Source organism: Balaenoptera musculus, chromosome 10, assembly GCF_009873245.2.
Source record: "Balaenoptera musculus isolate JJ_BM4_2016_0621 chromosome 10, mBalMus1.pri.v3, whole genome shotgun sequence".
In the NCBI taxonomy this organism is placed as follows: domain Eukaryota; kingdom Metazoa; phylum Chordata; class Mammalia; order Artiodactyla; family Balaenopteridae; genus Balaenoptera; species Balaenoptera musculus.
In genome coordinates, this window is record NC_045794.1 from 81,704,082 (window position 1) to 81,727,402 (window position 23,321).

The 23,321-nt window shown below is 37.5% G+C and overlaps 1 protein-coding gene across 5 annotated transcripts in view; it reads left to right on the top strand.

The window, feature by feature from the left end:
* Window positions 1-23,321, top strand: part of APAF1 (apoptotic peptidase activating factor 1) — a 92,855-nt gene that overhangs the window by 53,904 nt on the left and 15,630 nt on the right. For all 5 annotated transcript variants that reach the window (XM_036865664.1, XM_036865662.1, XM_036865661.1 and 2 more), the window contains exons 18-22: window positions 2,605-2,733; window positions 5,330-5,455; window positions 9,729-9,848; window positions 11,892-12,008; window positions 13,678-13,803. In XM_036865664.1, the coding sequence (XP_036721559.1) occupies window positions 2,605-2,733; window positions 5,330-5,455; window positions 9,729-9,848; window positions 11,892-12,008; window positions 13,678-13,803 (618 nt within the window). The remainder of the gene's footprint in view (window positions 1-2,604; window positions 2,734-5,329; window positions 5,456-9,728; window positions 9,849-11,891; window positions 12,009-13,677; window positions 13,804-23,321) is intronic.

Sequence of the window (23,321 nt, forward strand, 5' to 3'; positions counted from 1 at the left end):
TTTTGTTGAAAATATTTAAGTTCTACTCTCTTATACTATGCAGTGTTATCAACTATAGTCACCATGTTATACGTTAGATCCTCAGACCTTATTTATCTTATAACTAAAAGTTTGTATCCTTTTATCAACTTCTCCCTATTTCCCCACGCAAGAGATTACAGTTTTAAAGAACACAGTTGAAATATACATATAGTTGGGGCCTTCCCTGGTGGTGCAGTGGTTAAGAATCCACCTGCCAACGCAGGGGACACAGGTTTGAGCCCTGGTCCAGGAAGATCCCACATGCTGCAGAGCAACTAAGCCCATGCGCCACAACTACTGAACCTGTGCTCTAGAGCCCGTGAGCCACAACTACTGAAGCCTGTGTGCCACAACTACTGAAGCCTGCACACCTAGAGCCCATGCTCCGCAACAAGAGAAGCCATCACAATGAGAAGCCTGCGCACCGCAACTAGAGAAAGCCTGCGCACAGCAACCAAGACCCAGTGCAGCCAAAAATAAATAAATAAATAAATCTAAAAAAAAAATATATATATATACATATAGTTGTATAAAAACTGAGGGGCCATTTATATATATATTATTATTATTGATCTAGTAGTTATGACCCTTGGATCTTGGTTGCTTATAGGTTTTTACCCCTTTAGCAGGAAACCAAAGAAAAATATCTCCTTTTGTCTTTAAGTATGTTAAAGTTTGTAAGAACAGAAGGGAACCACTACATTTACAAGATGTGAAGATTTGTAAAATTTGCCATTTTAAACATTTTAAAGTACACAATTCAGTGGCATTAATTACATTCACAGTCTTGTGCAGATATCACTACTTTTCCAAAACTTTTTCATTGTCCCAAACAGAAACACTGTAACCAGTAAGCGGTAACTCCCTATTCTCTCTCTTCAGCCCCTGGTACCTCTAATCTAAACTATGAATTTGCCTTTTCTAGATATTTCATATAAGTGGAGTCGTACAATACTGGTCCTTTTGGGTCTGGCTCATTTCATTTAGCATAACATTTTCAAGGTTCTTCATGTTGTAGCATGTGTTAGAACTTAGTTTCTTCTTATGGCTTAGTAATAATCTTATACGGATATACTGTATTTTGTTTATCCATTCATCTGTTGTTGGGTTGTTTTCACCTTTTGGCTATTGTGAATAATGCCACAAGAACTGGTGTACAGGTATCTGTTTGAGTCCCTGCTTTCAGTTCTTCTGTGTATATACCTAGGAGTAGAATTTCTGGGTCGTATGGTAATTTTATACTGGGCTTTTTGAGGAACCACCAGACCTTTCCATAGTGGCTATACCATTTTCTGTTCCCACTAGTAGTGTACAAGGATTCCAGTTTCTTTACATCCTGCCAACACTTGCTTATTTCCATTATTAAAAATTATAACTGTCATATTAGGTGTAAGGTGGCATCTCATTATGGTTTGGTTTGCATTCCCCTAAAGACTAATGGTGTTGAGCCAAATTTGAATGTTTAAAGTTATCTGTCCAGTGAGAGAGGAAAATAATTTTATATTGTGTGAAATGCTTTCCTGTTTTAAAAATCTATAGGCCAGCTCTTTATTTTACCATGCTAAAATAAAGCTACCCTAAGATTACCCTTAACTACATGTAGATTCCAGTTCTTACTCTTTGGTCTCTCTATTCTTTTCCTCTATTTCTTTCCAACTCTCTTGTGTTATTAGCCCACTCCTATTATTAGGTCTTTTCTTTTTGCTACCCAATAATTGGGACAGCTGCCTATTCCATACTTGCCAAGTTTCCTCTATGTCTCTCAGCCACTAATTTTTAAGAACAACTTGTCCTGGGAAGCATTTTAAGTATGATTTCCTGTCATTTATCGTTGGCCCCTGATGCCATGCTGCTTACCATCTATGTGTGCTCCCAGGGCTATGCATTCACAAAACATTTTCATGGCTTCCACTGGAAACTTTTTTTTTCCTTCCTGAAGACTATGGCTTGGCCTTAAATCGTTATACTGTATATTGGTATAAACGTTTTTATCATTTGGCAAAAACTTTGGAAGAGTATATTCAGCATTTAAACATCTTTCAAAAATTGAAATGAAGTTTGAATTACTCAAAAATAGCCTTTTTTGGTTCAAAAATGGGAAAATGATTGATAATGGAGTACTTTGGGCTCTGAAGAGAAATAGAAATGATTGAACTAATTTCATTTCAGTAAGCCTCTGCCCTATATTATTTTGATCATCTTCATTTATGAGTAGGCATTTTCTCTTTTGAATAAACGAACATTAGGGAGAACTGTTCTGTATATTAATTTGGCTAGTCCATTCATGTATTCACAAAGGTTTTATTTCTCTCTAGGCTAGCATGATCATCTGTGATAAGTTTTCCTTTATAGGAAAAATGTTTCAGGATGAGCAGTATTTAAAAAGTATATGTATATTTATATCTTTTTAATGAGTTAATAATTATGCCAATTATCAGTAATTGTAGTATTTTTTTAGGACTTATACTCTATGTTTGAAATGGGAGGGTATTCTTTTAGAAATAAATTTAGATTCACTTTGGGTATAGCTTATCTTTTAACATATTTTACTTTTATAGATATCTCTCTATTTTATGTTGACAGCTGTTTGACATTCACACCAGTGGCCTGTTGGCAGAAATCCACACAGGTCATCATAGCACTGTCCAGTACTGTGACTTCTCCCCCCATAACCATTTGGCAGTGGTGGCTTTGCCCCAGTACTGCGTGGAGGTGAGTAGTTGAATTTACTCTGTGAAGTCTGGGTCTTCAGAGGTACAAAGATGACAAAGAATGGGTTGCTTAAACCATTAACTGCTGAGGATGTTTGCTTGAGAAATTATAGAGTGTTTTCTTCATAGCATAATGACTTTTAGCTTTAGGATATTAAGCCACATTGACAGCTTTAATACTTTAGCAGTGATTGAAGAATTGGTTTGACAGTAAACAGAGAATGACAGACAACATCATTCACCAGGCATTTATCGAACAGTCAGTATGTGCCAAGGTCTGGGGAAACAATGGCATGACCATTGGTTTCCTAGGCAGAAACATGGTATCTCTGAAATATGGGCACAGACTCTTCTGTAAAAGAAACGATGAGAAATGAGTCCAGTTCACATTTCTTAGATCATTGAGAAAGGTAAGATGGAAGTTAAAATTAGAATTGGTTAACCTAGAATTTTCATTGCTAAGCACTAATGAATAAAATGATTTCTTGTTTATATTTATAATTTTGCCCTTAACCTGATGGATTTAATACTCAGTGTCTATACCTAGAAGAATTCTACCCAGTGAGTTGCTATATTAATTTTTTCAAAAGCAGTGAATTCCCTGATATTTTTTCTCCATAGATGGATTAGTTTTTGCAAGCTTTGTTACTACTCATTCCTTGAGTTTATCTTACCACCAAGTAATTTGAAGCCCCTTGTGATTACAGTCCAAGAAGATGGGTATGGGCCTTTATTTGGAAAATAGGGAAATTCATTTGGTTCACAGGCTACCTTCAAAGGAAGCCTGACTATGGCAAGCACTTCTTCAGTGTTCTGAGCCTGTTTCAGTGATTTTTTAGTGAGTTCGCCAACCTTGCCGTGTACATGAAGGTATGGCTGGAGAGTGGCTGAGCTATAGCCCTTCAGCATGGAGATACAGATAAGATGAGAGTGAGTGGATAAGCTCTGTAGGCTCCTCCTCATTCTGAGTACAGCAGTGCAACTAACACTGAAGAACTTCCCTGTGAGAATCTACCCATTGGAAGCAGAGGCAGTGAGTGTGAACGAGCTCCAGTCCTGTTTGCAGCAATGGGAAAGAGTAGGTGCTGTGGGCAGTGTTCTCTTCAGCAGAGGCCTTGAATCGAAAGATTCAGAGCTACTAGGAGATCTCACACCTTACCCGTAGATCCTCAAGGTAGGCGTGGTTGGAAATTTCCCCTTCCTGGGTTTTGCCTGGATTTTAGGAGGAGTGGAGGAGCAACCCTTCTTTTGGCCTTTCCTGTCACTTCTAAAATCCTTACCCCTTGCTATTCTTAAAAATCTCCTGGAAACATTGTCTTTCTTCTTGAAATATAGGGACTTAGTTTTGGAGGCTGTGAGTGACAAAGAAATGATGAGAGAGAGCAAGAAGGGAAGAGAAAGAAGGATTTTCAAGGGAGATTTTTCAGTTGTGGAACCACTTTCATTTCTGGCCTTTAGCTCTGTATGTCCCAGATTGGGCTCCAGAGATAAGGCAGAGAAAATTTCACATAACGAATTGGTAACCATAGAACTCACTGATTGAAAACTACTGGGCATGTGATGAAGTACTTGTTTTGTCCATGCTAGTTCTGAAATAATAAAGTAGGTCTGTAATTCAGAATGTAATGAGAGGAACTCAGGCACATATGGTACTTCATTAGACTAGAATATATTGAGTAATTTGCAGCAGAACTCAGGACAAAATACAGCCAGGCTAGTGATAGACATTGACAATTTGTAATAAGCATGAATAACAGGAGAAGTACATACATGTACAATTAGCACATTCATTTGTTTCAGGGTTTTGCAGTCATTTGAAATGAGGATTAGATGACAGTGGAAAATAAAATATGGAAGCCACTTATGTTCATCCTATTATTTTTTTAGATTGATTTTTTAAAAAATGGATAAAATGTTTGTATGACTCCAAATCAAAGCTTTATAATAAATTTTATTCAGGGAAGTCTGACTTTCATCCCTATCCCTTCCCTGCCACTCTCCCTCCCTACCTTCTGAAGGTAACCGTTTTTGTCTTAACATCCTAATGTTTCTTTTTGCTTGTATAAACAGATATCTATATGTATAATATATAGCCTTATATATCCATCTATATATATATCACATCTGTATCCATCTCTAGATTCACATATTTGTTTTTTAATCTCGTTTAGTATAGCTTGCATATATATATATATATAGAGAGAGAGAGAGAGAGAGTAACATATATACTCTTCTGCAGAAATGTATATACCATTCTTTGCTTTTTTGGTGTAAACAACATATCCCAGAGACTAGTCATTATCAGGGTATTTTTCTCATTACTTTCTTAAGATTGCGTATTATCCCATTTTGTGATTAATGCAGTTTATTCAGTTAGTTCCCTATTGATGGTCATTTGAGTTGTTTCCAGTTTTTTGCTGTTAAAAATAACAATGCAGTGAATAATCCACACAGGTTATTTTGTATTTTTGCTAGTGTATTTTTGGGCTATATTCATGGAAGTGGAATTGCTGGATCATTCTTGCTATTTTTAATATTCTTGATATATTCAAAATGCTTATGAATGTGATTTCCTATTTGTTGTGTTTATTCTGTAGTTGTGGAATATGGACTCATGTTTAAAAGTAGCTGATTGCAGAGGACATTTAAGTTGGGTCCATTGTGTGATGTTTTCTCCTGATGGATCATCATTTTTGACGTCTTCTGATGACCAGACAATCAGGGTGAGATATATTGAGATTTTCATTTTAGACATTTAATGATGGTAAGCTAAATCTCCTACCAGTTAAGAAATTGATGGGCAGTATTGAGGGAAGTAAAATAGGAAACTGCTGGTTTCATATTTATCCTTGAAAAGAGCTATTATGTGGACTATAGCAGTCTCATTCATTCAGTACATGTTCACTGAGTGTTACCATGGTCCAGGTGCTGGACAGGTCCAATGATTAAACTGTATTTTGGTTAATTTAAATATATTACATTTGAGTCCTCAGAGTAACTTGACTCTTTCCATTACCTTGAATTCCCACATCCAATTACTTGCCAATTCTAATGGATTCTATTGATACCTTTCCATTTTCTATCATTTATTTCTACTTTTCCATTTCAAGTTTAGGTGCTCATTAGCTGTTGCCTTTCTTGTATTAGCCTCTGCTACAAGTCTTTTCTTTCTTGATTTTTTACATGCTGCTTGCAAGGTATATTCCTCATGTACAATACAGTCATGTAATTTTCTTTTCTTTTTTTTTTTTGGCCAAGTGGCTTGCAGGATCTTAGTTCCCTAACCAGGGATCGAACCCGTGCCCCCTGCAGTAGAAGCGCAGAGTCTTAACCCCTGGACCACCAGGGAAGCCCCCAGTCATGTCATTTTTGCTCAAAAACAGATAGTAGCTCCCTTGTCTACCAAAGTATTGGGTTGGCCAAAAAGTGCCTTCGATTTTTAAGTAAAAATAAGACACATTTTTCATTTTCACCAAGAACTTTGTTGAACAACTTATTCACCCTTCCGTTCCACTACCTTCTGCCATTTTTTCAGGCAACTTCATAATTGCGTCTTCCCAAAATTTTTTATCTTTTTGAGCAGAGAACTGTTCCAGGTGCCTTTTACAGTCTTCCAGGGAATTGAAATTTTTTCCATTAAGAGAATTTTGTAAAGATCTAAGTAAATGGAAATCCGAAGGTGCAACATCTGGTGAATATGGCAGATGAATCAGAACTTCCCAGCCAAGCTGTAACAGTTTTTGCCTGGTCATCAAAGAAACATGTGATCTTGCATTATCCTGATGGAAGATAATGCGTTTTCTGTTGACTAAGTCTGGACGCTTTTCGTTGAGTGCTGCTTTGATTTGGTCTAATTGGGAGCAGTAGTTCCTGGAATTAATCGTTTCGTTTTCCGGAAGGAGCTCATAATAGAGAACTCCCTTCCAATCCCACCATATACACAGCATCACATTCTTTGGATGAAGACCAGCCTTTGGTGTGGTTGTTGGCAGTTCATTTCGTTTGCACCACGATCTCTTCTGTTTCACGTTATTGTACAGTATCCGCTTTTCATCGCCTGTCACAATTTGTTTAATTAATTAATTAACATCTTTATTGGAGTATAATTGCTTTACAATGTTGTGTTAGTTTCTGCTGTATAACAAAGTGAATCAGCTATACGTATACATATATCCCCATATCCCCTCCCTCTTGTGTCTCACTCCCACCCTCCCTATCCCACCGCTCTAGGTGGTCACAAAGCACAGAGCTGATCTCCCCGTACAATGCAGCTGCTTCCCACTAGCTACCTATTTTACATTTGGTAGTGTATATATGTCAATGCTACTCTCTCACTTCGTCCCAAATGGAACGTTTTCGTTACGTTTCAATAGAGAATTGCATGTGGAAATATGATCAAGAAGGTTTTTTTCACTTATGTGGAACCCAAACATTAAAGCAGTGAACATATTCAAGCTGGTGCAGGTGATTTTCAACGCTTGATTTGGATATTTTGAGTATGTCGACTATCTCCCGCATGGTATAACGTTGATTGTTGTCAATTACTATCTCGATTTGATCGTTATCAACATCAACTGGTCTACCCGACCGTGGAGCATCATCCAGCAAGAAATCTCCATTGTGAAACTTCGCAAACCATTTTTGATATGTTTGGTCTGTCACAGCACCTTCTCCATACACTGCACAAATCTTTTCTTTTGCGTTTCGTTTGAGTTCTTTTTTTTTATTAATAAATTTTATTTATTTATTTATTTATTTTTGGCTGTGTTGGGTCTTCGTTGCTGTGCATGGGCTTTCTCTAATTGCAGCGAGTGGGGGCTACTCTTCTTTGTGGTGCACGGACTTCTCATTGTGGTGGCTTCTCTTGTTGTGGAGCACGGACTCCAGGCACACGGGCTTCAGTAGTTGCAGCACGCGGGCTCAGTAGTTGTGGCTCGCGGGCTCTAGAGCACAGGTTCAGTAGTTGTGGTGCACGGGCTTAGTTGCTCTGCGGCATGTGGGATCTTCCCGGACAAGGGCTCGAACCTGTGTCCCCTGCGTTGGCAGGTAGATTCTCAACCACTGCACCACCAGGGAAGCCCTCGGTTGCGTTTTTACCTTTCTTGAAATAATAAAGCATAATATGCCCAAAATGTTGCTTTTTTCTTCCATCTTCAATATTAAAATGGCTACAGAAAAATTCACCAATTTTGATAAGTATTTTTTTTAAATGCATGCTGATATGGCAGCTGTCACATATAGTCTAACAAAATTGTTTCAAATGAAATTAAAGATAACTAAGTGCTACTAGAGCCATCTTACGGAAAAAACTGAATGAACCTTTTGGCCAACCCAACAAATATGTACTCCAAAGTCTACCATTAAACTTCTCTACAGTACAGCCTATTCTGTACCAGTCTGTCTTCTGTTTTATTTCTACAGGTAACCTACACTGAATTGCTCACATTTCCCCAAACACCCTGTACTTCCCTGCTTCTGTACTTTTGCTTATGTATTTTCTTTTTTTTTAAAAGGTATTTTAAAAAAATTTATTTATTTTTGGCTGTGTTGGGTCTTTGTTGCTGTGCAGGGGCTTTCTCTAGTTGCGGTGAGCGGGGGCTGCTCTTCTTGCAGTGCACGCGCTTCTCATTGCGGTGGCTTCTCTTGTTGCAGAGCACGGGCTCCAGGTGCTTGGGCTTCAGGAGCTGTGGCTTGCGAGCTCCAGAGCGCAGGCTCAGCAGCTGTGGCGCATGGGCCTAGTTGCTCCGCGGCATGTGGGATCCTCCCGGACCAGGGCTCCAACCCATGTTCCCTGCATTGGCAGGTGGATTCCCAACCACTGCACCACCAGGGGAGCCCTATGTGTTTTCTTATGTTTGGAATAACCTACTTCTCTGTATCTCTCCTTGTTGAAATCCTAACAGCCCTACAAGTCCCCTCAAGCTTTCAGTGAAGCCTTTCCTAGTATTCCATTGGGGGGAATGTCTTTCTCCTTTAATGCTATGTGACTGTGTGTCATTTTCTTATGGTACTTATCAAATTGTGCCTTGAATTTAAGCACAGAGTTATTTTTTTTTTAACATCTTTATTGGAGTATAATTGCTTTACAATGGTGTGTTAGTTTCTGCTGTATAACAAAGTGAATCAGCTATATGTATACATATATCCCCATATCGCCTCCCTCTCGTGTCTCCCTCCCACCCTCCCTATCCCACCCCTCTAGGTGGTCACAAAGCACGGAGCTGATCTCCCAGCACAGAGTTATTTTAAAACTCTTAACCACTAATGTTTCACTGCCCCTCAGACTTGTTCACACATCTTAAATTATAAGCTCTTTGAGGCCGGAGACCCTGGTTTGTCCCTGTAGCATCTAATAGTGTTTTGTACAAATTTGTGTTTAGCTAAAATTTGTTTAGTATTTACTGTATGCCAGACATTGGGCAAAGTACTGTGCCTGTGTTAATTTGCTAATTCTCATAGCAATCCTTTTTGCAGCTGAGGAAACAGTCACAGAAAGGTTAAGTCAGTGCTGTTTAAAGTGCCAGTCTCAATAAGCTTGAGCCAGAATGTAAATCAATGCACCGCTTCCTTCATCAAGAAAGTCTTGTTTAAAATAATCAACTGTATCATAAGCATACTGTTAACAGTGTGTTTAGTGATATAGCTGATTTGCTCCTTATCTTGGTATCAGACAGTGAGAAACAGCAGGAGGTCCTTATCTTTGAGCAGCACCAAGTTAAGTAATCTGCCCAAAGTCACAACTTTCAGTAGAACTAGAATTCATACTAAGGCATTTTGATTCTAGCATTCATTACTCTTAATAATAACTGCTTCTTCCTATACTATGTAATTAATAAATTTCTATTGTTGAATTATAATCTAATTGAAAATTTTCTAGCATTATAGGCATTTGGAGAGTGAAGTATGTTTGTATATTGTTTTTAAGACTAAGACTTGTCTTTGCATTATTTCAGAGAATGCAGTTATCTTACTTTAGTATTTTAATTTCTTAATCAGCTCTGGAAGACAAAGAAAGTATGTAAGAACTCTGCTATAGTATTAAAGCAAGAAATAGATGTTGTGTTTCAAGAAAATGAAGTGATGGTTCTTGCAGTTGATGATATAAAACGTCTGCAAGTGAGTATTTTTTAGAAAATAGTTGGAAAAAGTGTTTTGATTGAACTCTCAATTCAAAATTTTTCTTGTTTGTTTTTGGACTTGATCATGCATAATTGTATAGTATCTAACAGATGCTCAGTAGGTATCAGTTTTATAAATATGTGGGTCTTGAGCTGAGGCTCAGATATGCTAGTATTTAGAATTAAACAAGGTGATACCTTGCTTTACCTCATTCCTCTCCTGTTAGTAACTGGAAGACAGGGAGCAAGAACATGTGAGAGAATGAGATGAGGTAGTGGAATGGAACTAAAGTGAAGAGAGAAATGGAATAGAGAAGAGGAGAGAGAAGTAGAGGGAGCACGCACATGGAAGGTGTGAGATGTAGCAAGAGCTTGAGACAGACTGACAGGGTAGGACAGAGCTTAACAAGTTCTAAAGCTGCAAAGCTCAGCTTGATGTAGTAGAGGGAATAGTGACTGTTCACTGAGGAGACCAAGGTACAAGTTCAAGCTTTATTGTCATCCGGTTCTGTGATGTTGAGTAAATAGCATCACTTCTCTGAACCTCACTTTCTTCACCTGTAAGGTCCTTTTCATTTTCAAAAATCTGTAAGCTGCTTTATAGGGTCAAGGTGGAATCCAAACTCAGGAAGCAGAGATCTGGGAGTAAATTGTCTATGGCGTGTGGTAATTTCTTCTCGTCTGCTGTGGGGGTCAGAGTCAAGCTGTGAGACACCTCTAAATATGGTTTGTTCTGTATTTTACAGGTTTTACTATTGTCCTTACTGTGTTGATGAGGAGCTCCTAATGCCCTGTATTTCTGGGATGAATTGGGATGTGGAATTGAATGTGATTTCCTCATTACTGATTTTTAGCAGACTGATTCTTCCACTTGGGGTTTTTTCCACTACAGTTTTCTTGTCAAGTTCAATGCTTATATTACCTTTATTAAATTTGTGCAACCTTTCTTTAGTAGTTGTCATAACTGAGACTTCAAGAAGTCATCTGACTATAAAAGTATTTTATTCTATGTCATTGATTGCGGGAGAGTTTAGAGGACAATTAAACTGACAAGTAATAGTTCCATTTAAGTGAACATACATTTTTTAGTCACTACTTAAAAAAGTATGAAATTGATTTTTGAGGGAAAGAAGATACTCACCTTTTAGTAATTCAGTCTTCATTTTGAATGTCTAATAGATCAGAACATGCCGGGTAGAATATTGTAAAGGAAAAGCTATCTTGATGGATTGACCCTATAATCTTTGTACCTGAAACGAAGGTGGCTGCTTATTTTGTATTGAAAAATAATTCAAGACTTTTAGGTTGTAATTTTAGTGAGAGAGATAGATCTGACAGTTAGTTGACTTAAGATTGAGAAATATTTTCCCAGGTCACATGTTTTAGTTGAGTGATAAGGTATTTTTATTACTGGGATTTTAAAGAATAATCATTAGTTTTGGTACAGGTTATGAAACTTGGTACTCTTAGTCTATGCATTACAACCCAAATTGTGGTAATGGGTTGTTCTCCAATGCCTCCTCCTCCCAAAAGAAAAAAGGGAAAAAAAAATCTTAATTTATACTGTTTGGTGAGTAATTTGGAGGATATAAAACCCATTTTAATTTTAATTTGTCTTTTTATGTAATGTCTGTCTCAGTCCTGTTTCACCAAACCCCTTGAAAAATATCAGGGAAGTGTATTTTAATAAACGATAGCCCTATTAAAATGGGCTTTGTGAAGAAATGGGAAACAGAGTGTGGAGCTAGCTGTGGGATTGCAAATCAGACAGATGTGTCTCAGGTGGTGGGCACGGCAGCTGCTTTTTAAACCTTTTAAAGCTTGTTTTATTTTACGAAAATGTATATGAACCGCAAAAGTGAAATGAAATGGAAGTGTGAAGTGCTAAATGCAGCTGCTGAGAATAGAATAGGGTTTTGTTGTTCCCCTGGGAGCTCTTGTTGGTTATATTCATTTTAATTTTTCAGTTGAAGTCTCTGTTCTAAAGAACAAAAAACTGCTCTTACAGTCTAATACCTGATTGTGACTTATTTTTCATTAGCTCATTAATGGAAACACAGGTCAGATCGATTATCTGACTGAAGCTCAAGTGAGCTGCTGTTGCTTAAGTCCACATCTTCAGCACCTTGCATTTGGAGGCGAAGATGGAGCCATTCGGGTATTCAGTTCTCTTCTGCAGAGGCAGTCCGTGCAGTATAGTTTTTATTTAAAATTAATGATACACCTGGCATTGTAGACTTACACACTAAATAAATCTTTCTATGGTAATTAGTCATTCCTCTGTTAGATTAAAAATAATCTTACAATCCTATTAGTTGTATATTTTTCATATTGCTTTTACTATTCTTTCTCATACTTTTTGTCTTTTTGTGTTCCTTATTCTCTGCCCAGTTGTCTTGCTGTTCTCCAAATATATCAAACACTCTCAGAGATTTAGCTAACTGTGCAAAGAGCATTTTTTTCTCTTCTTAGAAACTTGGCCGTTTAGGGGTGTAAGTTGTTTCCATGTTGGTTCTGATCAGGTTCATCGGGAATATCAGTGCAGGTGCCTTATGTTTACCTATTTCACCAGTCCTCACTGTTCTACGTTTGGTATTAGAAGTACACCAGTTTACCACCTGAAATCCTTAATTTATCAAGTAAGATCAAATAAATAAAAATAAAATCAGCTTGTAAGGAAAAAAAGACAGTATAATAAAAATCATTTTGGAAAAAAGTGATTTCATCACAAGTGAAATTCATCACAAAAGCACATTTTCTCTAGGTACATAATAGTTTTTCAAAGAATTTTGACTCCTTTTCTCACCTGAGCTTTTTGGAATTGTTTCTTAATTTGTTAATTATGCCACTAGCCACATTTATTTTACTTTGGATTCATTGTCGTAAGGAACTACACAAATATTCTCCAGTCCGTATTGCCCCACAAAGAGGAGTTTTTTTTTTACCTTTCAGCTTTATTGAGATACAATTGACATACAGCACTGTATAAGTTTAAGGTATACAGCGTAATTATTTGACTTACATCATGAAATGGTTATCACAGTAAGTTTAGTGAACATCCACCATCTCACGTAGACACAAAATCAAAGAAATAGAAAAATATTTTTCCTTTTGATGAGAACACTTAGGATTTACTCTTAATAACTTTCCTGTAGAGTGTACAGCAGTGTTAATTATATTTATCGTGTTGTACATTACATCCCTAGTGCTTACTTAGTACATATTTACTTATTAGTGTGAGTTTATTTGAAAGCCTTTTTGATGTAGTTGTTATTTTTTGAGTTCTTTTCTACTTTCTTATTCTCTGTATTTGGCATATTAATCTTTAGCCCTTTCAAGTCTCCTCAGTGTACTGCCTCCCAGCCTGCTTGTATCCTCTTTTCCTTTACCTGTCTCCCTCATCATCCTTTATCTTGCATTGTCTCTGTGTTGTTTTATAAAGAGCTTTCCTTGTCTCTCATCCAGGATTTTTTTCTTTCTTCCTTCTCATCCATCTTAAATGTCATTTTCTTTTTGGAGGCTGAGCTCAGACTGCTACTTGTTTGATGAATTGGGTAGTTGAATACTCAGAAGGACCACTGGTTCCTACTGCCATCTGGTCATTCCAGTGAATGTTTTATTTTAGGGTGTGTATGTGTGTGTGTGCATAGATGTGCATGTCTGTATTTGTGCCATTCATTTGTGTCTCTTTAGTTAAACTGAAAGCACTTGAGATGGAAATTCTATACCCTTCTGTAGTCTAGTTTCGATTTAATATTTTGGGGTTGTAATGCCTGGGTGTTGCTGAATTTCTTTGTATTAATTTTCTCTGGTTTTTTACTTTGAAGATTTTAGAACTCCTAAACAACAGAATCTTCCGATCCAGGATTGGGCACAAGAACACTGTACGGCACATGCAGTTCACAGCTGATGCAAAGACTCTTATCTCAAGCTCTGATGACTCTGCAGTTCAGGTGAGAGGGAGGTTGAACCTCTAACATACATAATGCTGACTCTAATGAAGGAACACTTTGATTATGCCTCAAATCTAATATGTATTTTAAACTTTCAGATCAGATTATTTTGGGCTTCCCTTTAGATTATGCACATGGGCATAAATGAAACCCATATTTTTCTGTGAGTGAGGCACGCAGTTTGACTCAGAACCCTCTAATGGGAGATTGTTTATTTTGAAAATCAAGCATTCATTTGAATTCTCCCACCTGCCTTGGTACTTGGATTTGAATCAATAAATATACTTTTTGCCACATTTATGTAATTTCTATTTTTCTTTACAGTAGTAAAATCTGATTGAAATAATTTCATTCTTTCCTTTAAGCGTAAGATGCTTATTACAGGGATAAAATCCTGTGAAAAAAGAATAGTTTACCATAACGAAGGATTGTGGATCTAGAGGCCTTAAGCCTACTGTATGTTCTTTTATTTTTTTATTTTTTTAACATCTTTATTGGAGTATAATTCCTTTACAATGTTGTGTTAGTTTCTGCTTTATAACAAAGTGAATCAGTTATACATATACATACATCCCCATATCTCCTCTGTCTTGCGTCTCCCTCCCATCCTCCCTATCCCACCCCTCTAGGTGCTCACAAAGCACCGAGCTGATCTCCCTGTGCTATGTGGCTGCTTCCCACTGGCTATCGGTTTTACATTTGGTAGTGTGTATATGTCCATGCCACTCTCTCACTTCGTCCCAGCTTACCCTTCCCCCTCCCCGTGTCCTCAAGTCCATTCTCTACGTCTGCATCTTTATTCCTGTCCTGCCCCTAGGTTCTTCAGAATCATTTTTTTTTTAGATTCCATATGTATGTGTTAGTATACGGTATTTGTTTTTCTCTTTCTGGCTTACTTCACTCTGTATGACAGACTTTAGGTCCATCCACCTCACTACAAATAACTCAATTTGGTTTCTTTTTATGGCTGAGTAATATTCCATTGTATATATGTGCCACATCTTCTTTATCCATTCATCTGTCGAAGGACACTTAGGTTGCTTCCATGTCCTGGCTATTGTAAATAGAGCTGCAGTGAACATTGTGGTACATGACTCTTTTTGAATTACGGTTTTTTCAGGGTATATACCCCGTAGTGGGATTGCTGGGTCGTATGGTAATTCTATTTTTAGTTTTTTAAAGAACCTCCATACTGTTCTCCCTAGTGGCTGTATCAATTTACATTCCCACCAACAGTGCAAGAGGGTTCCCTTTCCTCCACACCCTCTCCAGCATTTATTGTTTCTAGATTTTTTGATGATGGCCATTCTGACCGGTGTGAGGTGATGCCTCATTGTAGTTTTGACTTGCATTTCTCTAATGATTGGTGATGTTGAGCATCCTTTCATGTGTTTGTTGGCAATCTGTATACCTTCTTTGGAGAAATGTCTGTTTAGGTCTTCTGCTCAATTTTGGATTGGGTTGTTTGTTTTTTTGATATTGAGCTGCATGAGCTGCTTGTAAATTTTGGAGATTAATCCTTTGTCAGTTGCTTCGTTTGCAAGTATTTTCTCCCATTCTGAGGGTTGTCTTTTCGTCTTGTTTATGGTTTCCTTTGCTGTGCAAAATCTTTTAAGTTTCACTAGGTCCCATTTGTTTATTTTTGTTTTTATTTCCATTTCTCTAGGAGGTGGGTCAAAAAGGATCTTGCTGTGATTTATGTCATAGAATGTTCTACCTATGTTTTCCTCTAAGAGTTTTATAGTGTTTGGCTCTACATTTAGGTCTTTAATCCATTTTGAGTTTATTTTTGTGTATGGTGTTAGGGAGTGTTCTAATTTCATTCTTTTACATGTAGCTGTCCTGTTTTCCCAGCACCACTTATTGAAGAGGCTATCTTTTCTCCATTGTATATTTTTGCCTCCTTTATAGGTGCGTGGGTTTATCTCTGGGCTTTCTATCCTGTTCCATGATCTGTATTTCTGTTTTTGTGCCAGTACCATACTGTATTGATTACTGTAGTTTTCTAGTATAGTCTGAAGTCTGTGAGCCTGATTCCTCCAGCTCCATTTTTCTTTCTCAAGATTGCTTTGGCTATTCGTGGTCTTTTGTGTTTCCATACAAATTGTGAAATTTTTTGTTCTAGTTCTGTGAAAAATGCCATTGGTAGTTTGATAGGGATAGCATTGAATCTGTACATTGCTTTGGGTAGTATAGTCATTTTCACAACATTGATTCTTCCAATACAGGAACATGGTATATCTCTCCATCTGTTTGTATCATCTTTAATTTCTTTCATCAGTGTCTTATAGTTTTCTGCATACAGGTCTTTTGTCTCCTTTGGTAGGTTTATTCCTAGGTATTTTATTCATTTTGTTGCAGTGGTAAATGGGAGTGTTTCCTTAATTTCACTTGCAGATTTTTCATCTTTAGTGTATAGGAATGCAAGAGATTTCTGTGCATTAATTTTGTATCCTGCAACTTTACCAAATTCATTGATTAGCTCTAGTAGTTTTCTGGTAGCATCTTTAGGATTCTCTATGTATAGTATCATGTCATCTGCAAACAGTGACAGCTTTACTTCTTCTTTTCTGATTTGTATTCCTTTTACTTCTTTTTCTTCTCTGATTGCTGTGGCTAAAACTTCCAAAACTATGTTGAATAATAGTGGTGAGAGTGGACAACCTTGTCTTGGTCCTGATCTTAGTGGAAATGGTTTCAGTTTTTCACCATTGAGAACAATGTTGGCTGTGGGTTTGTCATATATGGCCTTTATTATGTTGAGGTAAGTTCCCTCTATGCCTACCTTCTGGAGGGTTTTTATCATAAATGGGTGTTGAATTCTGTTGAAACCTTTTTCTGCATCTATTGAGATGATCATATGGTTTTTCTCCTTCAATTTGTTAATATGGTTTATCACACTGATTGATATGCGTATATTGAAGAATCCTCGTATTCCTGGGATAAACCCCACTTGATCATGGTGTATGATCCTTTTAATGTGCTGTTGGATTCTGTGTGCTAGTATTTTGTTGAGGATTTTTGCATCTATGTTCATCAATGATATTGGCCTGTAGTTTTCTTTTTTTTATGACATCTTTGTCTGGTTTTGGTATCAGGGTGATGGTGGCCTCATAGAATGAGTTTGGGAGTGTTCCTCCCTCTGCTATATTTTGGAAGAGTTTGAGAAGGATAGGTGTTAGCTCTTCTCTAAATGTTTGATAGAATTTGCTTGTGAAGCCATCTGGTCCTGGGCTTTTGTTTGTTGGAAGATTTTTAATCACAGTTTCAATTTCAGTGTTTGTGATTGGTCTGTTTATATTTTCTGTTTCTTCCTGGTTCAGTCTCAGAAGGTTGTGCGTTTCTAAGAATTTGTCCATTTCTTCCAGGTTGTCCATTCTATTGACATATAGTTGCTTGCAATAATCTCTCATGATCCTTTGTATTTCTGCAGTGTCAGTTGTTACTTCTCCGTTTTCATTTCTAATTCTGTTGATTTGAGTCTTCTCTCTTTTTTTCTCAATGAGTCTGGCTAATGGTTTATCAATTTTGTGTATCTTCTCAAAGAACCAGCTTTGAGTTTTATTGATCTTTGCTATTGTTTTCTTCATTTCTTTTTCGTTTATTTCTGATCTGATCTTTATGATTTCTTTCCTTCTGCTAACTTTGGGGTTTTTTTGTTCTTCTTTCTCGAATTGCTTTAGGTGTAAGGTTAGGTTGTTTATTGAGATATTTCTTGTTTCTTGAGGTAGGATTGTATTGCTGTAAACTTCCCTCTTAGAACTGCTTTTGCTGCATCCCATAGGTTTTGGGTAATCATGTTTTCATAGTCATTTGTTTCTAGGTATTTTTTGATTTCCTCGGTGATCTGTTGATTATTAAGTAGTGTATTGTTTAGCCTCCGTGTGTTTGTATTTCTTACAGATTTTTTCCTGTAATTGATATCTAGTCTCATAGTGTTGTGGTTGGAAAAGATATTGATACAATTTCAATTTTCTTAAATTTACCAAGCCTTGATTTGTGACCCAAGATGTGATCTATCTTGGAGAATGTTCCATGAGCACTTGAGAAGAAAGTGTATTCTGTTGTTTTTGGATGGAATGTCCTATAAATATCGGTTAAGTCCATCTTGTTTAATGTATCATTTAAAGCTTGTGTTTCCTTATTTATTTTCACTTTGGATGATCTGTCCATTGGTGAAAGTGGGGTGTTAAAGTCCCGTACTATGATTGTATTACTGTCGATTTCCCCTTTTATTACTGTTAGTATTTGCCTTATGTACTGAGGTGCTCCTATGTTGGGTGCATAAATATTTACAATTGTTATATCTTCTTCTTGGATTGATCCCTTGATCATTATGTAGTGTCCTTCTTTGTCTCTTGTAATAGTCTTTATTTTAAGGTCTATTTTGTCTGATATGAGAACTGCTACTCCAGCTTTATTTTGATTTCCATTTGCATGGAATATCTTTTTCCCTCACTTTCAGTCTGTATGTGTCCGTAGGTCTGAAGTGGGTCTCTTGTAGACAGCATATATACGGGTCTTGGTTTTGTATCCATTCAGCCGGTCTATGTCTTTTGGTTGGAGCATTTAATCCATTTATATTTAAGGTAATTATCAATATGTATGTTCCTGTTACCATTTTCTTAATTGTTTTGGGTTTGTTATTGTAGGTCTTTTCCTTCTCTTATGTTTCCTGCCTAGAGAAGTTCCTTTAGCGTTTGTTGTAAAGCTGGTTTTGTGGTGCTGAATTCTCTTAGCTTTTGCTTGTCTGTAAAGGTTTTAATTTCTCTGTCGAATCTGAATGAGATCCTTGCTGGGTAGAGTAATCTTGGTTGTAGGTTTTTCCCTTTCATCACTTTAAATATGTCCTGCCAGTCTCTTCTGGCTTGCAGAGTTTCTGCTGAAAGATTAGCTGTTAACCTTATGGGGATTCCCTTGTATGTTATTTGTTGTTTTTCCCTTGCTGCTTTTAATATTTTTCTTTGTATTTAATTTTTGATAGTTTGATTAATATGTGTCTTGGCATATTTCTCCTTGGATTTATCCTGTATGGGACTCTCTGTGCTTCCTGGACTTGACTATTTCCTTTCCCATACTAGGGAAGTTTTCAACTATAATCTCTTCAAATATTTTCTCAGTCCCTTTCTTTTTCTCTTCTTCTTCTGGGTCCCCTGTAATTCGAATGTTGGTGCGTTTAATGTTGTCCCACAGGTCTCTGAGACTGTCCTCAATTCTTTTCATTCTTTTTTCTTTATTCTGCTCTGCGGTAGTTATTTCCACTATTTTATCTTCCAGGTCACTTATCCGTTCTTTTGCCTCAGTTATTCTGCTATTGATTCCTTCTAGAGAATTTTTAATTTCATTTATTGTGTTGTTCATTATTGTCTGTTTGCTCTTTAGTTCTTCTAGGTCCTTGTTAAACATTTCTTGTATTTTATCCATTCTATTTCCAAGATTTTGGATCATCTTTACTATCATTATTCTCAATTCTTTTTCAGGTAGACTGCCTATTTCCCCTTCATTTGTTTGGTCTGGTGGGTTTTTACCTTGCTCCTTCATCTGCTGTGTGTTTCTCTGTCTTCTTATTTTGCTTAACTTAACTGTGTTTGGGGTCTCCTTTTCGCAGGCTGCAGGTTCGTAGTTCCTGTTGTTTTTGGTGTCTGTCCCCAGTGCCTAAGGTTGGTTCACTGGGTTGTGTAGGCTTCCTTGTGGAGGGGACTGGTGCCTGTGTTCTGGTGGATGAGGCTGGATCTTGTCTTTCTGGTGGGCAGGACCACGTCCGGTGGTGTGTTTTGGGGTGTCTGTCACCGTATTATGATTTTAGGCAGCCTCTCTGCTAATGGGTGGGGTTGTGTTCCTGTCTTGCTAGGTTTTTGTAGCTTGCTGGTCATTGAGTGGAGCTGGGTCTTAGTGTTGAGATGGAGATCTCTGGGAGAGCTTTTGCCATTTGATATTACGTGGAGCCGGGAGGTCTCTGGTGGACCGATGTCCTGAGCTCAGCTCTCCCACCTCAGAGGCACAGGCCTGACACCTGGCTGGAGCACCAAGACCCTGTTAGCCACGTGGCTTTTGACTGAACATTTTTATTCCTATCTTAAGAAAATAATCAAGTATGGAGAAATATTTATGCACAGAGGTTTTCTTCAGTGTTATCTGGGTAGCGTTGGAGGGCAAGAGGAGTGGGGAGCCCTCAGGAAGAGAAGGAGGTGGCAGAGAAGGGGCTGCCCAGGGTTGCGTCTGCTGCAGCTCCAACCCCTCCATGAGGAAGCACTTGTGTGAGTGTACATTCTTTAAAAACTTACTTTATTTTTTTTTATTTTTTAACATCTTTATTGGAGTATAATTGCTTTACAATGGTGTGTTATTTCTGCTTTATAACAAAGTGAATCAGTTATACATATACATATGTCCCCATATCTCTTCCCTCTTGCATCTCCCTCCCTTCCACCCTCCCTATCCCACCCCTCTAGGTGGTCACAAAGCACAGAGCTGATCTCCCTGTGCTATGCGGCTGCTTCCCACTAGCTATCTATTTTACATTTGGTAGTATATATAAGTCCATGCCACTCTCTCACTTCGTCCCAGCTTACCTTCCCCCTCCCTGTGTCCTCAAGTCCATTCTCTACGTCTTTATTCCTGTCCTGCTCCTAGGTTCTTCAGAACCATTTTTTTTTTAGATTCCACATGTATGTGTTAGTATACGGTATTTGTTTTTCTGTTTCTGACTTACTTCACTCTGTATGACAGACTTTAGGTCCATCCACCTCACTACAAATAACTCAATTTGGTTTCTTTTTATGGCTGAGTAATATTCCAGTGTATATATGTACCACATCTTCTTTATCCACTCATCTGTTGATGGACACTTAGGTTTCTTCCATGTCCTGGCTATTGTCAGTAGAGCTGCAATGAACATTGTGGTACATGACTCTTTTTGAATTATGGTTTTTTCAGGGTATATACCCCGTAGTGGGATTGCTGGGTCGTATGGTAGTTCTATTTTTAGTTTTTAAAGGAACTTCCACACTGTTTTCCATAGTGGCTGTATCAATTTACATTCCCACCAACAGTGAAAGAGGGTTCCCTTTTCTCCACACCCTCTCCAGCATTTATTGTTTGTAGATTTTTTGATGATGGCCGTTCTGACCGGTGTGAGATTATATCTCATTGTAGTTTTGATTTGCATTTCTCTAATGATTAATGATGTTAAGCATCCTTTCGTGTGTTTGCTGGCAATCTGTATATGTTCTTTGGAGAAATGTCTATTTAGGTCTTCTGCCTATTTTTGGATTGGGTTGTTTGTTTTTTTGATATTGAGCCACATGAGTTGCTTGTATGTTTTGGAGATTAATCCTTTGTCAGTTGCTTCGTTTGCAAATATTTTCTCCCATTCTGAGGGTTGTCTTTTCGTCTTGTTTATGTTTTCCTTTGCTGTGCAGAAGCTTTTAAGTTTCATTAGGTCCCATTTGTAAAACTTACTTTATTTTTATCAAAGTTCCAGTGCACATACTTTTAAAAGTCATATAGTATTACAAGGCTCATTATAAAAAATAGACTCCCCCATTTCTCTTTCTCTTAAAGCACCACTTTTAGCTTTTAGATGTTTCTTTTGACATTTACCTTCATGACCCTATATTGCATGCTTAGTGCTAATTCTTGATTTTTAGGTTTGAGGGTTTATCTACTGAATTCCTTATATTAAGATGAAAATTTAGCTCTTTTTCTCCTCCCACCTGTCCTACCTCCAACATATGCACACACCCTTTTGTCGATCCCTGTCATCCCAACACAATCACAACAAAATTTTGTTTAGGTCATTAGTGTCATTGTTATGACTAAGTAGACCAAGTGTACTATGAATTACTTTTCTGCCTTAATGCAATTTAGGAAAAGTCTACCTTTGGTAATAGTTGGAAATTATTTTACCCTAAATCCTTGAAGACATTGTTTTATTTTGTTTTTCCAAGTTTCAAAGCTCATGTTGAGAAGTCTGAAGCCATTCTGATTCCTCATCTTTCTCTCTGGAAGATTTTAGGATCTTCTCTTTGTCCCCAGAATTTTGAAATTTCATGATGATGTGCCTTTGTGTGTTCGTTTCATCCATTGTTTTTGACTTTCACTATCCCTTCTCAGTTTGGAAACTTATGTTTTTCAATTCACAGAAGTTTACTTGAATTATTTCTTTGATTCACTCCCACCCCCCGCACTCCCCATATGCTTCCTTTTTCTGTTAACATCCCTTATTCACATATTGGATCTCCTGGACTGATCATCTAGTTTTCTTTTTCTATGTTTCATCTTTCTGTACCATAATCTATTTTCCTGGAGTTTTCCTCAGCTTTATCTTCCAACCCTTTCATTGAGTTTTTCATTTCTACCATTTTTAATGCCGGAGAGTCCTTTCTATTGTTTGTTTAATTTTTCTGTAGAGCGTGTGTTCTTGTTTTGTAGATGAAATATCTTACTACTTTGAGGATAGATGGGTATATAAATAATGTATAAATTATATCATATACATTATATATATTTTTTCCCTCAAAATCTAATTTTCCTGCATAGTTGCTCTTCCCTCCAATTTTTTTTTTTTCTCTTTGGTTGTTTTGGCCTCTTATTTTAAATGCCTTCCTCAGCTGTGTGGTGATCATTCATTACCCAGAGATGGATACTAAAAGGCTGACTGGGAGCTCTGTGTATTGACTGAGACCTCCTCTGAAAGGTGATCTGGATGGGGAAAATTTGTCAGTGTCTTTAGGTCTTTGTCTTGGTCTTGTCAGATTCCTAGAGAGGAATATCTGGTCTTCTCCTGGAGGTTATAAACCTGGCAGACAGGTTCTTAGAGCTAAGTGGGGGAAGAGAGCGGGAAGGGGGGTGTGGATCGTATAATGTCTTGGCGTTTAGTGTGTAAACCTTCACTGATCCCCCTGTTCTCTAAATTGCTATCCTACCCTCAGTTGTGCTTGTGTCCTTTAATCCAGAGATTCTTCTTTCTGGTTTGTTTTAGGAGTATTATTCTGCACTTTATTCTTTTTTTTTTTTCTCATAATAACATTGTTTGGGATTCAACAGTGATTCTTTTCTTTTTACAGGAAATTAGTTTTCCTGAACTTTTTGAAGGGATTGGGAAGGACAACATTTCTTTCTTCACAGCTCTGCAGTTCCATCTTCTGTTGTTTTCATGAAGTGTTAAAAATATGGCATTGTTCTGATGAGATCCCTTTGTTCTATCCCCTTCCCTCATTTTTATGGAGACCTTCCCTTTCCTTTGCTGCCATCATCCTTGTTTTTCTCACTTTAGATTCTATTCCCAACAGTTTCTCCTCACTGTAGGATTGTCCCGGTTATTTTTGAGAGTTCATAGGGTCTAGACTGCTTTAGCCTTCCAGACTGTGCCACACAGTACAGTCAGTCTTGCACTCAGTTCCTACTGCTGTTCCCTGTTGGTCCTTCACTTTTCAGTGAATGGTACTTGGCTCTTTTGGGATTCTCCTGTTTTTAGGTTTGTCAGACTCATTATGCTTCCCTCTGCTTCTGCCCAT